This window comes from Ostrea edulis, chromosome 4 (genome assembly GCF_947568905.1).
Source record: "Ostrea edulis chromosome 4, xbOstEdul1.1, whole genome shotgun sequence".
Classification (NCBI taxonomy): Eukaryota; Metazoa; Mollusca; class Bivalvia; order Ostreida; family Ostreidae; genus Ostrea; species Ostrea edulis.
Window position 1 is genome coordinate 43,493,759 of NC_079167.1, and position 20,211 is coordinate 43,513,969.

General features: G+C 37.5%; 1 protein-coding gene across 1 annotated transcript; it reads left to right on the top strand.

Moving 5' to 3' along the window:
* The first annotated feature begins 5,865 nt into the window (after nt 1-5,865).
* LOC125668510 (alcohol dehydrogenase class-3-like) lies at nt 5,866-14,633 on the top strand. Its single transcript, XM_048902747.2, has 11 exons — nt 5,866-6,035; nt 6,674-6,775; nt 9,262-9,403; nt 9,535-9,622; nt 10,325-10,457; nt 10,617-10,703; nt 11,503-11,632; nt 11,790-11,920; nt 12,107-12,242; nt 13,880-14,018; nt 14,458-14,633. The coding sequence occupies exons 1-11, from the start codon at nt 6,015-6,017 to the stop codon at nt 14,483-14,485; spliced, it is 1,137 nt and encodes a 378-aa protein (XP_048758704.1). The 5' UTR covers nt 5,866-6,014; the 3' UTR covers nt 14,486-14,633.
* Nucleotides 14,634-20,211: the final 5,578 nt, after the last annotated feature.

The following is a 20,211-nucleotide window of genomic DNA, read 5'->3' on the forward strand; positions in this document are numbered from 1 at the left end:
AATTGTCATGGTAACCTCGTGACGAAATTATAATGTGTTTACGGGTCATCACATGTCAAACTGCGGGATTAGAATTCATCACTTGGACTTTTTTCTACGCTGTTACCAAGAGCAACAATCAATTCTGTAATAAAGGGGGTCAACTGCGAGTAGAAATCTATCATAAAATCTCCATAATTAATGCACAATACGGGGTAGGCATGTATCTCTATTGATGTACGAAAATCGAAATTAATCATAAAGTCAGATCTCTACAATACAATGTTCAGTGGGGATTAGGGCTCTAAAAGTCAGATCTCTACAATACAATGTACAGTGGGGATTAGGGCTCTAAAAGTCAGATCTCTACAATACAATGTACAGTGGGGATTAGGGCTCTAAAAGTCAGATCTCTACAATACAATGTTCAGTGGGGATTAGGGCTCTAAAAGTCAGATCTCTACAATACAATGTACAGTGGGGATTAGGGCTCTAAAAGTCAGATCTCTACAATACAATGTTCAGTGGGGATTAGGGCTCTAAAAGTCAGATCTCTACAATACAATGTACAGTGGGGATTAGGGCTCTAAAAGTCAGATCTCTACAATACAATGTTCAGTGGGGATTAGGGCTCTAAAAGTCAGATCTCTACAATACAATGTACAGTGGGGATTAGGGCTCTAAAACTCAGATCTCTACAATACAATGTTCAGTGGGGATTAGGGCTCTAAAAGTCAGATCTCTACAATACAATGTACAGTGGGGATTAGGGCTCTAAAAGTCAGATCTCTACAATACAATGTTCAGTGGGGATTAGGGCTCTAAAAGTCAGATCTCTACAATACAATGTTCAGTGGGGATTAGGGCTCTAAAGTTACTTTTGGATTTCCAATTTGGTATCCATTGATCACAAATCAATTTCAAAATAGTTAAATATTTTTCATACACAAAAGATACATTTACATATTTTCACTGAGACCCGTTTCATGTAATGCAAAACAATATTGTTCTACGATACAGCATACAACAGATGAATACGGGGATGGCTCATTAATTCTAGTTTGTGAATTCAATAAAGACCTTCTGTGTGAGAATGTACAGATAAGGGAGAGTAAGAGGAACGAATCTATTCTGACCACACCCCACAGACACATTGGCATGGCAACGGAGTCCAAGTGACGTAGGAGATGTCGTCACGGATTCATGTCGTGTATCATTGAAATGTGACCTTAATTCGGACGGAAATTTATGATTAAATGAATAACAGAAATTGTTATATACTTATAAAGATTATATGTAAAACTATATTTTCTTATTTTAAAAGGAATGCTGAAATCACCCGGATGAACACTAACATAAGCATGTGAATTTCTCGCCACTCTCTGCAACAGGCCAAACAATTTTAGACTTAAGTCATGTGACTTATCAAAATAACAAAGTTATTAGTATTGTAAAACAGAGTGTCAAACATTTACTGAAATAAATCAAAGTATCAACATTTTTATTGTGGTAAATCATAGTTTTACCGTAGTAAATCAAAGAATTAAAGGTTTTACTTTAGCAAATCAAAGTAAACACACTTCATAATGGTTATTCGATTTAATCATAGATTATCTCAAATCCTTATACTTTTATAAAGTTCGCTATTTTCGCCGTATTTGGCAAAACATCAACTCCTGACTCCAACTGCCATTTTGAGAATGCACTAAAGACCCGAAATACTTAAAACTTTAAAAAAGGGGAAAATTGGTAAAAATAATCTAAATGAAAGAAAATAAACAAAAACAAAAAAATTAAGATAGCCAAAAAATAATGTCATTTTCATCTCTAGGTGCAATATCACAAGAATAATGTTTTGATCAATTATCGGGTATTTAGTGCTTTCATTAAAATGCCAGATGATGCTTCTGAGGAAAAAAACGAGTCGTGTAACATTTACACGAAGAACATCATTAAAGTATGAGGAAGTAAGTAGCGTACATTTGATGTGGAATTTTAATTGATAAGTCCGAAATTTTCCACACTGGTCTGAATTTCGCTCCTGTCATAGGCGAGAATCCACCCGGTGACCTGGACCGGTAAATGTCTTAGTAAGAATAAACAGGTGAAATCAAGAGAACAATGACGATCATCTGTTATTTTTAGAACCTGTGGCTTGACATTTGGCATGCAAGTAGTTAAATCATTAATCCATGCAGGGAGACCGGCAAATTACGCATAACGCACCTAGTTTCTGATTTTTTAGGCATTTGAAGCGAGTGGGTATTTTTTTTTATCTGGGTCAGAGATAGACCCCTTTCTATAGTTATGGTATCACAGAGTTCGGACCCAGAACAGGCTTAACCCGTGTGCTTCACACAAGAAACAATTATGGATGTATAAACAAATAACACTGCTAGTATCTGGTACTCTTTATAACACTGCTAGTATCTGGTACTCTTTATAACACTGCTAGTATCTGGTACTCTTTATAACACTGCTAGTATCTGGTACTCTTTATAACACTGCTAGTATCTGGTACTCTTTATAACACTGCTAGTATCTGGTACTCTTTATAACACTGCTAGTATCTGGTACTCTTTATAACACTGCTAGTATCTGGTACTCTTTATAACACTGCTAGTATCTGATACTCTTTATAACACTGCTAGTATCTGGTACTCTTTATAACACTGCTAGTATCTGATACTCTTTATAACACTGCTAGTATCTGGTACTCTTTATAACACTGCTAGTATCTGGTACTCTTTATAACACTGCTAGTATCTGGTACTCTTTATAACACTGCTAGTATCTGGTACTCTTTAAGAGAACCATTTGCCAGTGTCACAATTCATCATTAAAGTCAACTAGACTTAGAACTATCAGATATTTTCAAAAGTTTCAAGTTTCAAAATCACCGAGTAATATATAATATTCATAGTGATACATATGTATAATCTTAGAAAGAAAAAGTTCCCAGAGACCCCTATTTTAAAACAAATACATCAATTTAATTTTAATTTAATGCGTTTCTGTATTTCGAGTCATCAATTCATTTTATTTCACTTACACCCTGAAAGAAACTTTGTTCTGGTTTCCCGCCAACCCGTGCTAAGCATGATTTCTGAGCCACGAACAGTATTTCCCAGTCTGATTAAAACCAGCCCCCCCCCCCTTCTCCTATCGACGACGATAGGAGAAGGGGGACTGGTTTTAATCAGACTGACTATTTCCCTACCAGTAAGTTTCCTTCAGCCGTAAGCCCCGGACTTCAAGATCCTCTACCCTCCTTGGCGAAATTATACCACACCATTTATAGTCCGCAAAATATCAGCATGGTCTTCCGTATAGTTGATTCTCGTACTATTCACCTTCCTTGTCCTTCTAAATTGTCTTGGTATCTACTCGTACACGGCTAGGAATAAACAGAATCCTTCCTTATTCAATGGTTACCCATTTCAGTGCCACTCCTATATCTAACTGGACAATAGTGTGCGAAACTAACTTTTCAATCCTGTAGACATTCGGTCCACAATCAGGCGCGTAGCTACGTTTACGTCAAAATGCCCGGGCGTACATATCCAAAAAAACCCTATTAAATGCTACAAACATAGGTGAAAATAAGTGTCTTCAGTATCTGCGGTACATTAGTCTCCTCCGGACCCCCTTCCAGGGCCCTGCCCTGGACCCGCTGGGGGCCTTGAGCGGCCCCCAGACCCCTCGCCGTACAATAGGCGAACACATTAATTAACTCAGGCTACGCCACTTACAATTATTTTATTTCCTATAGACCTCACCAAATTCCTAAAGACTGAAATAAAAACACTAAAATTAGCACATGAAAAGTAATTTCTGAAGATGGAAGATATATCGTGGAAAACCTTACAAATATTACGAACGTTGATTGATCAGCTGTTTTCAGCATTCTAAAAGAACATTTAATCTTAAAGCTTTGGGAAGTTTGCGCTTGGTGGGTCTCCCATCTCCTTGCAGAAGAGATACCGTTGGGATCTGAGTTAGAATAGGTCCTCATTACCCCCAATCTAATTAAAATTAGATGTTAGATCCGCTCACATACTCGCTACACAATCTAATTAAAATTAGATGTTAGATCCGCTCACATACTCGCTACACAATCTAATTAAAATTAGATGTTAGATCCGCTCACATACTCGCTACACAAACATCGATGAGCGGATCTAACATTTAATTTTAATTAGATTGTCATTACCCCTTGTTTGTTGTAATCTTGAGGAGACTAAAAGGGGTGATCCTTCGGATGAGACTGTATATCTACAGATGTACGTATGACACAGTTGAAGATAAATCTTTCCGATGCTTGCATATTTAAGGACAAAATTTTGCACCCCTTCACTAGCAACGATGACGTCTCCATGAGTGAAAGATTCAGGAGCAGTATATTACTATACAACCAACCGACCTTACAGAAAGCAAAAACACGACCTTACAGAAAGCAAAAACACGATCTTACAGAAAGCAAAAACACGACCTTACAGAAAGCAAAAACACGTCCTTACAGAAAGCAAAAACACGTCCTTACAGAAAGCAAAATCACGACCTTACAGAAAGTAAAAACACGACCTTACAGAAAGCAAAAACACGTCCGTATAAAAACGACCACCCAGTTCCTGATCAATTACAAAAGCTGTGATTAGTGGTCATTAAATGAGATCCCTATTGGTAGCGAAACTTGGATTTCTTATTTCAAACTCGATACTAAACAGAACAACGAAGTAAACTGAATAAGGGCACCCGAAGAAGAAAGCAAAAGTACATATCAAGTTGATTCTGTTCTATCCCCCCTCTTTTTAAAAAATGGAATACTCTGATTTAAATAATCCATCATTAGATTGTGGGGTGGACATTGAGTAGTGAGAGTTCCTCAGCGTGCCACATCTACTGTGACACGGGACATCCATTTTTAAGGTCATCTCCGAGACCCGTGACATTCACACCTAATTCACACCTGATGCTGAGCGTTTGGCGATGGAACTGTTACTACCTGATCTGTCGCGGCCGGGATTCGAACCCCGACCTTCCGCATGTGGAGCGAACGCTCTACCCTCTACCTCTAGACCACCGTGGCAGTCTCTTGAAAAGAATTTGTTTAAAGTTTTTGTATATCCTCATATCAGACTTTGATCTCCTATTTTGGGCCCATCCTACTTCTGATGCCACTGAATAAAACAACCTTAAGTTTGCCTTACCTGAAGATGTTTGCATAGCAATATCAATGACTAATCATGACCTTACTGTCAATCCCCTATGGGGTAATGATTTGAACAAACTTCAATCTACACTATCTAGGTATGCTTTTATATCAATATGAATATTCATGGCCCTGCCTTAAGATTTTAAAAGATTTTCCCTATCTATCCCCATGTAAAAGTTTGATCCCCTATTATGGCCCAACCCTAAGCCAAGAGTCATTACTTGAATACATTTCATTAGGTCAGGAAGCTTTCAATTTTTCTGGTCCAGTGGTTCTTAAGAAGATTTTTAAACGACCCCGCCTTATTTTTTGCATTTTCCTAATTATCTCCCCTATGGAGAGAGGATGGTTCTTCATTTGAAAAAACCTGAAATTCTATTTATTCAAGAATGACTTGTGCCAAGTTTGTTTGAAAATGGCCCAGAAGATTTTTAAACGATGGCATTTTTTTCCCGAATTTCTCTCCATTTCGAAAATGGCATAGCACTTCACTTGAACAATCTTGAATCCTCTTCACCCAAGCATGCTTTACTGCCAGTTTGGTTGAAATTAGCCTTGTGGTTCTTGGTATGCAGTAAAAAATGTGAAAAGTTCACGGACTGACGGACGCCGGACAGAAAGTTATCAGAAAGCTAACTTGAGCTTTTAGCTCATGTGACCTAACGATGGAAATAAAAGTCATAACGGCGTCTCATACATCGTATATATTCATGTCCATGGGTATTTAAATAAGGGACGGATGATGTTCGGTCTTTAAGATAACAGATGTTACGGTTTCGGGCTTTTGCACACGGCGTTTCTTGATTAGGAAAAGTGAAAGATGGAGGACACAACCGGGAAGGTAAAATGAATCGTTAGTTGTCACGTCCATTCAAGAGAAATATTTCGATCTGGTCAACACTCTTACAATGAATCTTTTAGAAAATGTATTTCTTGACGAAGTGTGTTCATGTATCTTATTACGGGTGTGTATGGTGAATATACTTCCTAGTAGTCTGCTTCTTTGTACCACTCCAAAAACTAAACGTGGCGTGCTGTGGAAAAAACGCCTCCTAAATGATGGCTGCTACTAAAACATGGAATGGAAAAGGGAACGGAACACAATATCATAATAAAAGTCTATATTATTTAAGTTTGAGGATTATTACAACGCCATTGGTTCAGATAATGGAAAATATAGCATAAAATACAAAGAAGCACCCGAAATAAAAACGTACATGATACACATTTCTAGATACAGTCCAGATTGGTCCGCTGTCTTAGAAAGCGAATCATTGTAACATACACTCTGTTCCATTTTACAAGTCATCTCATGCCTCTGTTCTATCTTACAGGTCATCTCATGCCTCTGTTCCATTTTACAGGTCATCTCATGCCTCTGTTCCATTTTACAGGTCATCTCATGCCTCTGTTCCATTTTACAGGTCATCTCATGTCTCTGTTCCATTTCACCAGTGATGCCTCTTTTCCATTTTATAGGTCATCACATGTCAAGCTGCAGTGGCCTGGGAGGCCAAGAAACCTCTTGTTATAGAGACTGTGGAGGTGGAGCCACCAAAGGCTGGGGAAGTCCGAATCAAGGTATCTATCAATGTGTTCATATTAAGATATCTATCCATTTGTTTACATTAAGATATCTATCAATATGTTCACATTAAGGTATCTATCAATCTGTTAACATTAAGATATCTATCAATATGTTCACATTAAAGTATCTATCAATATGTTCACATTAAGATATCTATCAATATGTTCACATTAAGGTATCTATCAATATGTTCACATTAAGGTATCTATCAATATGTTAACATTAAGATATCTATCAATATGTTCACTTTAGATATATATCAATATGTTCACATTAAGATATCTATTAATATGTTCACATTTAGATATCTATCCATATGTTCACATTAAGGTATCTATCAATCTGTTAACATTAAGGTATCTATCAATATGTTCACATTACAATATTAAGGTATCTATCAATGTGTTCACATTAAGATATTTATCAATATGTTCACATTGATGTATCAGATTGAGAAAGATATATTTTCAAGCAAAAATGTTGATTAAAGGTAGCTATCTGTAATTTCAATTATATATATTTGGCTTCAATAAAGATTCATGTACCTTCATGTTGAAAACAAAGTTTGGCATTCTCTCTATTTATGTTTAAAGAAATAGATTTCAAATGGTGTTTTGTGCTTGTTTTCAAGCATCTAGGAAAATCGCTCTACTTCTTTGAAAGAAAGGGGCACTTTTTAACCAGATATGTGTATGAGTCCTAAAAAAGTAAATTTTCTCAAGCTTTATCAAACTAGGAAAAGTAAAATCCTATATGTCTATAAATATATGACAATGACCCCTCTTCGCTCAGCATTTTACTTTAGTGATTGCGGTAGCATAGTGATTGGAGGACCGCAACAGGGAGGCTCAGGTTCTATTGTCGATCCCTTAAAGACATTGAACATAAATGGTTAATTTTCCTTCGTCACGCCTGGCACGAGAAGGGGAAAGTCATGGTTATGACCTGAAAACGGTAGGTGTTGACTCGTTAAGGAACCCTCATTGCTAGGGCATACATTGGTCAAACTTAGTGGCACTTCACCTAGAACTGGTGACGTCTCTAGATGAGTAAAATATTTGAATAAGACATAGAACAAAATCCACACGAACTCCGAGGAAGTTGTTCAGCCTTTTCGCATGCTTATTTCAAGATATCTTATGCATCATGATATGATCAATAATTCACGTTAGTTTAGTTGTTGCCGATGTATGTGCTCTATACATATGTTCAAGCTGAAATGATTTCAAAATGTGTAGCTTTTGATATTATTTTGAACATACAACGAAAACGGGGCCGAATAAGAGGGATTACGTACTGCCTTTTTGGACTTTGTTTAGGTTAATAATTTTTTGAAGCACTGGAATTGAGGCAGTTAACTTGTTTTTATGTTCATGATATGAAGACAAACATTTTCATATCACACTGATATGGGGCAGAGGGTTGAAAACTGGGGTAGATTATTAGGAAATCAAGCCAGAAAAGGAGGAATAAGACCTATGTTTGTATGTACCTTTTTTGCTCCCAAAGAATAACGGTGGGGGGTTAAAGAGGCCAACATTGCTGTTAAAATGACCAATCAAAGAAAGGCATTTCCGAACTTCATAACATCAGTGTCTTGTTACATTGATGTTTGGGAATGAAATTGTTTATTCCATTGTGTATCCCATGCAAAGGGCTTAAACGTTTGGAAGACGAGATCCTATTTAATATAGGGCGTGGCTTATGCGCAATATACTAGTAAGAGCATTTCAGTCTTTCTTGAAATCTTTATTTACAATTGCTAGTTGTGAGGTGTAAACACAGAGATATGGTTCCAGTTCCTCATGTTTTGGTAACTGTCGTAATTTTTACGTCTCTATGGTTTACTGTTTGTTTTACGTCCCGTCGAGAATTTTTCACTGATACTGAGATGTCACCAGCTGTAGGCGAAGTACCACAAATATAAACCTATGCTTAGGACTTGCTTTTTTAGCAGTGAGGGTTTTTCAACGTGCCAACGACTGTCGCAACACAGGACCCCCGTTTTTAAGGTCATATCCGAAAGACCCGTGGCTCTCGCTTCTAGATGTCTAGCGTTTGGCGAGAGAGCAGTCAATACGTATTTGTACGTCTTAGGTTTTACGCCGCCGTGATACTAGCCGGGCTCAAACTCTCGACCACAGAGTTACGAAGCGAACATTCTACCACTGAGTTACGAAGCGAACATTCTACCACTGAGTAACGAAGCGAACATTCTACCACTGAGTTACGAAGCGAACATTCTACCACTGAGTAACGAAGCGAACGCTCTACCACTGAGTTACCGCGCCAGGTTCACGGTAGGCGTACTGACGACAAAAGAAACTTTCACCGCTACCGTCGTGACTTGCATTCACACATGTAGGTCAAATTCTGTTGCACTTTAGCTAGGCTTAAAGAAAAAAATCAGCAGGGACCAAAACAACCCAAACAAACAACAAACTAATAAGCAAATACACGGTGTATTTTGTCTTTACAGATTTTGTATACGGGTGTGTGTCGCAGTGATGCCTTTTTCCTGAATGGGTCGGATCCACGAAAACCATTTCCCTTTATATTGGGTCATGAAGGAGGAGGTATTGTAGAGAGCGTGGGAGAAGGTGTCACTACAGTTAAACCAGGTCAGTGGAAGTCAATAATTGTGGAAGAAATGAAAATTAAATGTGATAAAGATTATATTTATCTATATACTTTAATATATGACTTGTAACGAATTTGAGGTTGTTGAATAAGTTGTGATGACTTTATGCAGGTGACCACGTGATTCCTCTGTACGTTCCTCAGTGTAATGAATGCAAGTTCTGCAAGTCTCCCAAATCAAACCTTTGTGACGAAATGGGGTAACTTCAAGATTGATTGAGTACAGTAAAACACGCTTATATATATATATATATATATATATATATATATATATATATATATATATATATAAGTTTATCTTGTTGATTGACTGACAATTAGCGTCTTTATCTCAGTAGGTAGTTCAGATCAATGCCTTAGCCAACAGCTTAAGTTTTTATCGTTGTAGTATAGGTCTTTATCTTAGCAAGTAAAAAATAGATACAGATTGGATTGAGAAACAATATTTCCCTCGATCATTTCTTAAACATTGTATGACTATGCAGGATCATATCTGAATTGCAGCATGCAAATATATAACATCAACAAGCAATTTTGAGACATAAGGAAATCTTATCTATATATAAACAAATATGTACGGTTAAAATGCATTTTGGTGACAGCACAGTAATTTTTTAGTTCGTGTTGTAAAAGTCATGGATGCTTTTCTTCGTTGGTCTGCATTTCAATGACAACTTAAGGAAGCCAAGTTTTACTTGGAATATTTAACTTGTGTTCTTTAAGTATGTATGTATCATAAAATACACCTGGAATACACCTGGATTATATGAGATAAATGAATATCAAGTTAGAAAAGGGAACGCCTTAAGTTTATGACACTGAAATAGTGATGCACGATGAAGTAGGGTACGCACAGAAAGACACCAAACAGACGTTTTACAACAGAAGTTTTCCTTTGACAGGATTAAATATGTTAAGGGAGTGATGCCGGATGGAACCTCCCGATTTAAATGTAAGGGGAAGCCAGTCTATCATCTCATGGGATGTAGCACCTTCAGTCAGTACACTGTTGTCACGGAAACATCAGTTACTAAGGTAACCCTGATACTTTACAAGGTCATTCGTTCATGCTCTCAGAACATAGTCTATAAATTGGTATTTTGTATATATTTAACGTCTTGTGATTTTCAGACTGTGTTTACTAAATTTTAAATTCAACATAAAATTCTTGAGAGGTTTGATTGTGATTGACAGGTGAATCCGTCTGCTCCCCTGGATAAGGTGTGTCTGCTGGGCTGTGGTATTTCCACCGGATACGGAGCAGCTCTCAATACGGCTAAGGTATATGTAATGGGTGGTCACTGTAAACGGGATTTCTGAATTTCGACCAGGGTAAGGAATGGTGGTAACTGACAAATATTTCTTTACATAGACTAAGGTAAGCTTTCTAATCACCAAGATATGAGTTGTCACCGTAAAAAATATTTCTGAACATAGAAAGAATAAAACATACAAAGTGTAAACAACATTTCTAGAGGTGGTTATTGCTAAGAAGATTTCAAAACACGGCAAAGATAAAGGTGATCACTCAGTGAGATTTCGTTGATTGAACTTGCAATGTTTCTCAAATTGACAGCATGTCATTCAGTCTTTCACAATTTTTGTGAATAAAATGCGAATCATGGCTTTTTTCCATTTGATTTTACACGTTTGCAGTAGGTTACCCAGAGATGCTGTAGACGCGGAATTTATTCCTAGTAATTACGGGGTTTGATGGGATGATCATCGAATGTCTTGATTTCGTCAGGTTACGGTATACGGAACAAAGAATCGCGATGAACTCCGTTTACCTGATCAAGATATAGGGCTCACGACGGGTCATCAGGGGAATGCTTACTCGTCCTAGGCATCTGATTCCACCTCTGGTGTATCCAGGGGTCCGTGTTTGCCCAACTCTCTATTTTGTGTTGTTTATACGAGTTATGAGCTTTTCACTGTTCGTTATGTTCTTTCAGGAAACAAAAATCCAGATATCATCTTTTGTCTTGCATATACATAGACACATTTCCGCTTTTACCGTTTTGATTCATAAGAACCTAGAACCTAGATCCATCTGTATATTTTGTACTGACTTATTTAGGTGGAACCTGGATCCACCTGTGCTATCTGGGGACTAGGTGGCGTAGGTTTGGCTGTCGCTATGGGCTGTAAAGAAGCTGGAGCTTCAAGAATCATTGGCGTCGACATCAACCCAGATAAGTTTGAGTTAGGTGAGTAAGCTCAGTGGATGTTTGCAGAAAAATAACAAAAATAAGAGTTTATAAAGTTTAAAACCCCAGAAATACCGTCATAAACAAGAAATATTGTGTGCCAGTTCTTTCCTCGTGCAGCAATTGTATTAATTTTGTTTGATTTATCGTAACTCAGGTAAGAAATTTGGATTGACGGAGGGTGTAAACCCAAAGGACCACGACAAACCTATCCAGGACGTCCTCGTGGGGATGACAGACGGAGGGCTGGACTTCACGTTTGAATGCATTGGAAACGTGGCTTGCATGGTCTGTGTTAGATTTCACAGCTGAGTGTGTTGTGAGATGTGCCAATTATTTGTGTATATGTATATACGATTGAAAGTCAGACTTCTACATCTATAATGGAATACACTTAGTGAATATCATCTACACTTGCTCTGTTGTTTCTCTCACGTTTCAAGATCTTCAATGTTATTAATGTATCTTATTCAGAGAGCAGCATTAGAGTCCTGTCACAAGGGATGGGGTGTAGCTACGGTCATTGGTGTGGCACCAGCTCAACAGGAGATCTCCACTCGTCCATTCCAATTAGTTACTGGTCGTGTTTGGCAAGGATCTGTATTTGGAGGTTGGTTGGTGTGGTCGTACATGTAAACATTCCTTGCGGTATCTTTTATTCATATAAAGTTGCTGTGGCCGAGAGGTTAGAGCGTTCTCGCCGCATGTGGAAGGCCGGGGTTGGAATCCCGGCCGCGACAGACCTAAGTCGTCAAAACAGGTAGTGATAGTTCCATCGCCAAACGCTCGGCATCAGGTGTGAATATCACGGGTCCTCGGATATGACCTTAAAAACGATGACTCGTGTCACAGTAGGGTGGCACGCTAAAGAACCCTCGCTGTTCAATGGCCGTAAGTGCCGAACATAGGCCTAAATTTGAAGCCCTTCACCGGTCTTGGTGACATCTCCATATGAGTGAAAAAGTCTCGAGCGAGACGTTAAGCAAGATACAATCAATCAATCAATCATAGAAAGTTGTCACCATCTTTTGTTATGAAACCACTAATTTATCCATTGATTTAGAAGTATTCTAGAAGATGTGGTCATTTAGTAATGAGATTTTTTTTTATCGTGTCATCGCGTTTATTTGCTCTATCGAGTGCACTACCGTGTCAGTCTCCGTAATTGGAGGTAAAGTACACAATGACATGCAGGGAACCGTCCTCTAACTAGGAATAGAGTAGTCTGGTCAAGGGGGCCATGTTTACCCAAATGTTAGTTTTGTATTCTTTATTACAGTTATGAGATTTCTTAAATTGTAGCAGGCTACTAACAAACAAGTTGATGGTGCAGGGGTTCCAACAGTCGCGTTTAAAATCAGCATTTCGCAAATTCTTTGGTCGTTATAACGATCTAGTTTGCCAATACAACCTATTATTGGGTCTAATGCTGTCTGACGTGTTTCATACCGTTTGTTAAGCCGTTCTTGGCACACTGATTTTGACTACGGATAACTCCGTTTACCTGATCAAGATATGGGGCTCACAGCGGGTGTGACCGGGCGACAGGGGATGCTTACTCCTCCTAGGAACTTGATCCCACCTCTGGTGTGTCCAGGGTTCCGTGTTTACCCAACTATCTACTTTGTATTGCTTATAGGAGTTATGAGATTGATCACTTCTCGTTATCTTCACCTTTCATTGATAACCTTACGTTATGTTCACCTTTTGCTTCAGTTACTGACGACTTTTGGGGAATTAGGCGTACCTTTACATACCCATCCTATATATTCTATTATAACATTGTGCAGTGTTTTTCTGTATTTCGGATTTTCACTTTCCGATTAAGAAGTTTCTGTCAAATGTATTCAACAAAAATACGAAAAATAAGTGATGAACGTTGAAAGACATACGATAACCCGAACGCAAATTTTATTCAAGAAAGAAATCTTACCGGAATTTCTCGCATGATTTGACGCATTATGTGTCCTGTCCCCAACCAAATAAACAACCCATTCTCTCTTCTATTTCCTCCTACGATCTTAGCCAATGAATGTGACCAAATATTTAGGAAGTCCAACTTGCTTTCTTTGACAACTTGAAAGTTCAGGGTGATAATTGATTATAGCACTGGTGGTTAATAAGTTCTAATTGATTCCATATAAAGTGAGCAGTGTTGTTCTTTTGATTGAGATATGATTGTATGTAGTGTTTTAGTCAATCTAATTTCATTTTTGGTATAATTATGTGAGTAAATTATATTTAAAGGTTGGAAAAGTAAGGACAGCATTCCAAAGTTGGTTGACAGCTACATGAACAAAAAGATCCTGGTGGACGAGTTCGTGTCTAATAACATTAACCTGAACCAGATCAATGAAGCCTTCGATTTGATGCATTCTGGGAAAAGGTGTGTATCTTAACCTTTTGTCAATGGGTTTGGATAATAGGGAGTACATTTTCTTGATCTCCACTGAAACATCCAATCATATTTGTAAATACAGCCGTCATTATGTCGAATGCTGTCTGACATGTTTCATACCAATGTTTAGGCTGTTCTTTACATACTGATTTTGACTACGGGTTACTCTTTTTACCTGCTCAGGATATAGGGGTCACAGCAGTGTATGTGCTATGAAATTTAGGGTTTCTGATCATCATCTAAAACTTTGCATTCAAGGCAAATAACTCCCATACAAAAAACAGAACTTCTTAGAAAAAAATTCATGGAATATCAACAACAAAAAATCTAGTCTAATTTTCAAAACACAATGGTGGATAATTTATGTACTGTGGTGCCAAACCATACATTCGCACTCTTGAGTAATTTGCATTATTTATTCTTACAGCATTAGAACCGTGGTGAAGTTGTGGTGAATTCACTAGGAAGCTGTGACACTCTTGACATTTCTGGTGTAATAGAGTTGTTAATTTTTCATATTTCAAAGAAGAAACAAACATTTGCAATGGTGTACATTTTTTCCTGATGTGTTTTATATCACAAATTAAAAATTATTTTTAAAAATCTTGTCGTTAGAAATTATTCTTGACCTTTTGATCATTAATACGGTTGATTTTATGAATGCCAACATATCATAGCTTCAAACTTCAAAGAGCTATGAAAACAGTTTTAAAGGATGATTGATCCTGAGTATGAAAGTAATACCAAATTTTGGCAAAGTGTTTTTCATCATCTACATGTTAAACTTATACGGTACCAATTTTGATGCACCAGATGCGCATTTCGACAAATAATGTCTCTTCAGTGATGATCAAGCCGAAATTTTGGATAATTGAAATAACAATAAACTTGTAGGAGCTAAAAGGAAAACTAGAGTGACAAAATCTGGAGCCAAATTCGTTCAAGGATGAGAGCTATGCATGAGGGAGATAATCCTTAATTTTGAAATGAATTTCTAAATTTTATCGCTGCAATTAAATATACATCCGTATTTTCAAGCTAGTAACGAAGTACTTAGCTACTGGGCTGCAGAGACCTTCGTGGACTAACAGTCCACCAGCAGAGGCCTCGACCCAGGGTCACAATGTTAAACTTATGTAACAAAGAATTGAGAAAAATTAAGGATTTATAAAGATGACATTGAATCCCCGTCGCTTTTAGGTGTCATCATTTAACTGTTCTGAATGTACTCTTGATTGAGTTCCGTAAAACAGATACTTTGATATAAAATAGAATCCTTTAACAAATTAAACTGATCCTGTGACCAATTAACAAATCTAAATCACTTTGTATTGCTATTATGTTTTACACAAGGGTCATAAACAATATTTTATCCAAAGCACTGTTCACACATTACTGAAATTACAAAGGGCAATACATACTTCACACTATAATGCGGGGGTAAAAGCATTTAAGGAAATGCTTTATGGCATGTCACATCATAGCAACAATGCACATCTTGAATAGGTAGGAGCTTCACCGGTCGACAGGGGATGCTTACTCTTCCTAGGCACCTGATCCCACCTCTGGTGTGTCCAGGGGTCCGTGTTTGTCCAATTTTCTATTTTGTATTGGTTATAGGGGATACGAGATTGATCACTGTTCATTATCTTTAACTAATCATCAAGGAAGAACAGATCGACATCACTGAAACAAATCATCATCACTGGTTTGATTCGACACACCAAATGTCGACAACTCAACGACACTTTCAGCCTAATCAGAAACAAGTGGCCCATCAAATGATTACTCTGCCTGAGGAGACACCCAATATATCTAATTATATGAACGGACAAACAGATCAACAGACTTCTGCACATACAAACGCACTAACCAAGAGGAAGTTAATGTGTTATATGTACTTGATGGACATGTGTGTGTAACTTATAATTAAGAAACAATGCCCCGGGTAGGAGTCGTGTCACCTCCTCCTGTGTGACTCAGTAAACAATGTCACTGACAACTATCATCTTACCATCATACAGCAGTATATAGGTGTCACGAACAACTATCATCTCATCATACAGCAGTATATAGGTGTCACTGACAACTATCATCTTACCATCATACAGCAGTATATAGGTGTCACGGACAACTATCATCTTATCATCATACAGCAGTATATAGGTGTCACGGACAACTATCATCTTACCATTATACAGCAAGTCTTGCACTGAATGCATACACAAATCTCACTACAAACCTCAGCACAAATATATATAAAAAAAATATGTACATATATGTAAATAGGTTTTTGCCTGATATAAACTTCAAATTACATTTGCCACCACTCATCCTAGACAACATCCCCTTGCTGTCAGACTGTCTGTGTGGCCTCACGCTCACTGTTCCAGCTCTGGTGGTCGAATTCTCCAAACACTGGTATGAGACACCGTCGGTGCTAATCGCACTAGATGAAGTTTCAGATTAGTCGCATTTACCAAAAATGCTAAAATTCATTCCACATCAATCAACAATTTATCTCTTTTTTCAAAATGCCACTCAGCCCCTGGTAGGTGAGCAAAACAATTTTCAATGACCGACATCAGTAAATTGATACTGTGACCGAAAAAAATATATTGCTTTAAACATCAAAGTCTATATGAAGGAAAGATCATCAGGAGTAGACTTAAACACTCTGGGAATCACAATATTCCGCTTGTATTAAAGACACGCGACAGAAAAACACGTCGATCATCAACTTTCTGGTATCATATACACACACACACACACACACACACACACACACACACACACACACACACACACACATATATATATATATATATATATATATATATATACATTCTTGTTACCAATGTAGTTTATTGATACTTGTCGTTTTTCGTGGTGTGTGTTATCTGTTTTTATTATACTTTCATGTAAAATACTCGAACCTGATTGGTCGAGAAGCATTTGAAAAAACATATTGTTACCCTCTGAGAACAGAAAGCACGCGCCGCAGGATGATAATATCTAGCAACAGGTAACAGTACTTGACAACGGGTGATATTATTGAAAATTATCACATGCGTCAAATTTAAGCGCGTACGGTTCGCCGTAGATTGTTAGACGACGTCATTTGAGCGTTTGTAATAAACGGGAATACCCGCATCGATATACGAAATATCGCATGACAGTGATTGATCAAATGTCAACAGACATAAGTTTTTCTGCTTTATTTATATAATGTAATATATTATGTCTCTTGATCAGGGCCGTAAATTAACCTTCAATTTGGAGGAGGCAGGAAATTAGGCGGGGGTCTGGGGGCCGCACAGGCCCCCAGATGCTGAGCACATTTTGTGCACACTGAACACGTTTCGTGCAAAATCCTTGATTCTAGGGTCTTCTAAGATGTTACTTGACTAACTCATTCTAAAAGAAAGATTTGGAATGCTTTTTAAGGGAGGTATCATGTTCTTAGTTATTGGAAACAACATAAATTCTAGCTGCCTCCTCCGCCTCCATGTAATTTACGGCCCTGTTGATAAAGGCATAAAGACTTGATAAAGTCGAAAATTTGAGTTTTAATTAACCAACAGTGTCGTGGCCTTTTCATTGCTTTTATAAATGTCTTTACTGGTCTTGTATCTTCTCAGATCCAACACTTTAAGAAAGTAGGGTGTTGTTGGGTTTTCGTGCTTTTATATATATATCTATATATATACATGCAAGGTGAAAATAACGAACAGTGATCAATCTCATAACTTCTATAAGCAATACAAAATAGATAGTTGGGCAAACACGGACCCCTGGACACACCAGAGGTGGAATCTGGTGCCTAGGAGGAGTAAGCATCCCCTGTTGACCGGTCACACCCGCCGTGAGCCCTATATCCCGATCAGGTATATATATATATATATATATATATATATATATATATATATATATATATATCCAAAATTGAAATAGAGTCTCAGTAATCGGATACTAATATTTAAAAAATATGAAAAGAAAACACAGAAATCCTCCGTAAAGCTTTAACGCTTTCATTACATCTTCAGAAGCTTTACAAAAATGTATACATAGCAGTATCATAGTAACAGTGAAAGTAAGCGGAACGTTAAATGTCTATATTGTGACGTCATGGATAATGTACAACAATGATCTGGAAAAAGTACGGAAAAATCATAGGCAATTATAAAAGACTATTAAGTTTTGGCTTTAGAATACCAATAAAATGTTTTTCTTTTTCCCGTCTCTGAATAGCACTGGCACATCTAAGTTTATAAAATGGGAAAATGTTAAATCGTTTTTTACCACACGTTTCCAGGTGTGCACTTAACTGGATTTGTCTGTATTCAGGTGTACTGATGTGCTGCTTATGTACACGTACACGGAGAGTGTTGCCAGTTTCACCAATGTAATATTCGTTGCATCCAGGACATGTGATGGCGTATATGACATCCTTTGTATCGCATGACATGTTAGCATTAACTTTACATTCTCGTCCGTTAAAATTATAACTGGTCCCTTCTGTAATCTAGTCACATGTACCGCATCGAGGGTCCGTACACTTTGACACTGTATAAGTACGGTCATCTAATTGGGAGGAACAAAGTATTCTCTTAAGATTTTTGGGCTGGCGTTTACTGCTAATAAAACGACAGTTCTTGTATATGCCTTTTGTTTGTTCATCTTCCCTAAGTAGCTTGTTTAATTCATAAACAATTGAATTGATGTTTTGATTTATCGGATTATAAGTGTGTACAAATGGTATTATTTCTCCGTCATTAGCACATCGTGTGTTTGAAAGTAGCTGTATCCTATCGCACTCCTTAGCCTTCATTATTCCATCGTCTACAAGTTGTTCTGGGTATTTCTGGCTTAATAAATACAATTTTAATTCCTCCAAGCTGATATCCCTCGTATCGATATTGCTGACAATGGTACAAATCCTTCTTGCGAGATTATATGGTATAGCTGTTTTAGTATGGTGGGGATGGCACGATCCGAAATGCAGGTATTGGTGGGTATCTGTGGGCTTATAATAAATATCCGTATTTAAGCTGGTATTTTCTTTTAATATAAGAACGTCAAGAAATGGCATTTGCGTATCATCTGTTTCCATCGTGAATTTGATATCCGAGTTCATTTGGTTTAGTAGATCGTAAAACTCCGATAACTTATCGACATCATCATCCCACAAGATAAAACAATCATCTAAATATCCCTTCCATTTAGACTGTATATTATTTGCAAATTCAACCCCCCACAACGTACATAGTTGATCATGTAACTTATGTTCTAGATAACCTAGGGTTAATGTTGCATAGGTAGGTGCGACTTTTGTCCCCATTGCAGTTCCCTTAGTTTGGAGGTAATGGTGGTCGGAAAAAGCAAACGAGTTGTTGTCTAGAACTAATTTTAGTGCTTCTAAAATAAAATCCTGTTGGAATTACATTGGTGAAACTGGCAACACTCTCCGTGCCCGTGTACGTGTGCATAAGCAGCACATCAGTACACCTGAATACAGACAAATCCAGTTAAGTGCACACCTGGAAACGTGTGGTAAAAAACGATTTAACATTTTCCCATTTTATAAACTCAGATGTGCCAGTGCTATTCAGAGACGGGAAAAAGAAAAACATTTTATTGGTATTCTAAAGCCAAAACTTAATAGTCTTTTATAATTGCCTATGATTTTCCCGTACTTTTTCCAGATCATTGTTGTACGTTATCCATGACGTCACAATATAGACATTTAACGTTCCGCTTACTTTGACGTCATAATCACTGTTACTATGATACTGCTATGTATACATTTTTGTAAAGCTTCTGAAGATGTAATGAAAGCGTTAAAGCTTTACGGAGGATTTCTGTGTTTTCTTTTCATATTTTTTAAATCTATATATATATATATATACACACCGAGGAAACGTAATGATTTGAAAAAATACAACATGTGTTACAAAGATCTCGCAAGTCACACCTCGGATTAAGATTGTGAATTTACGTGGATTATCATCCCAATATTGCGGTCTCCTACCTCCAAAATACAGTGCACTGTGCAATGTTGATAAACGGCAGGGTGAGACGAAGTGTGACGTCATGTCTATGTGTTGACGTACGTCACAATACGAATGTGACAGAGGCTAGCAATCGGATCATGCGCTCGTCTTTTTCCGTAACCGGTAAG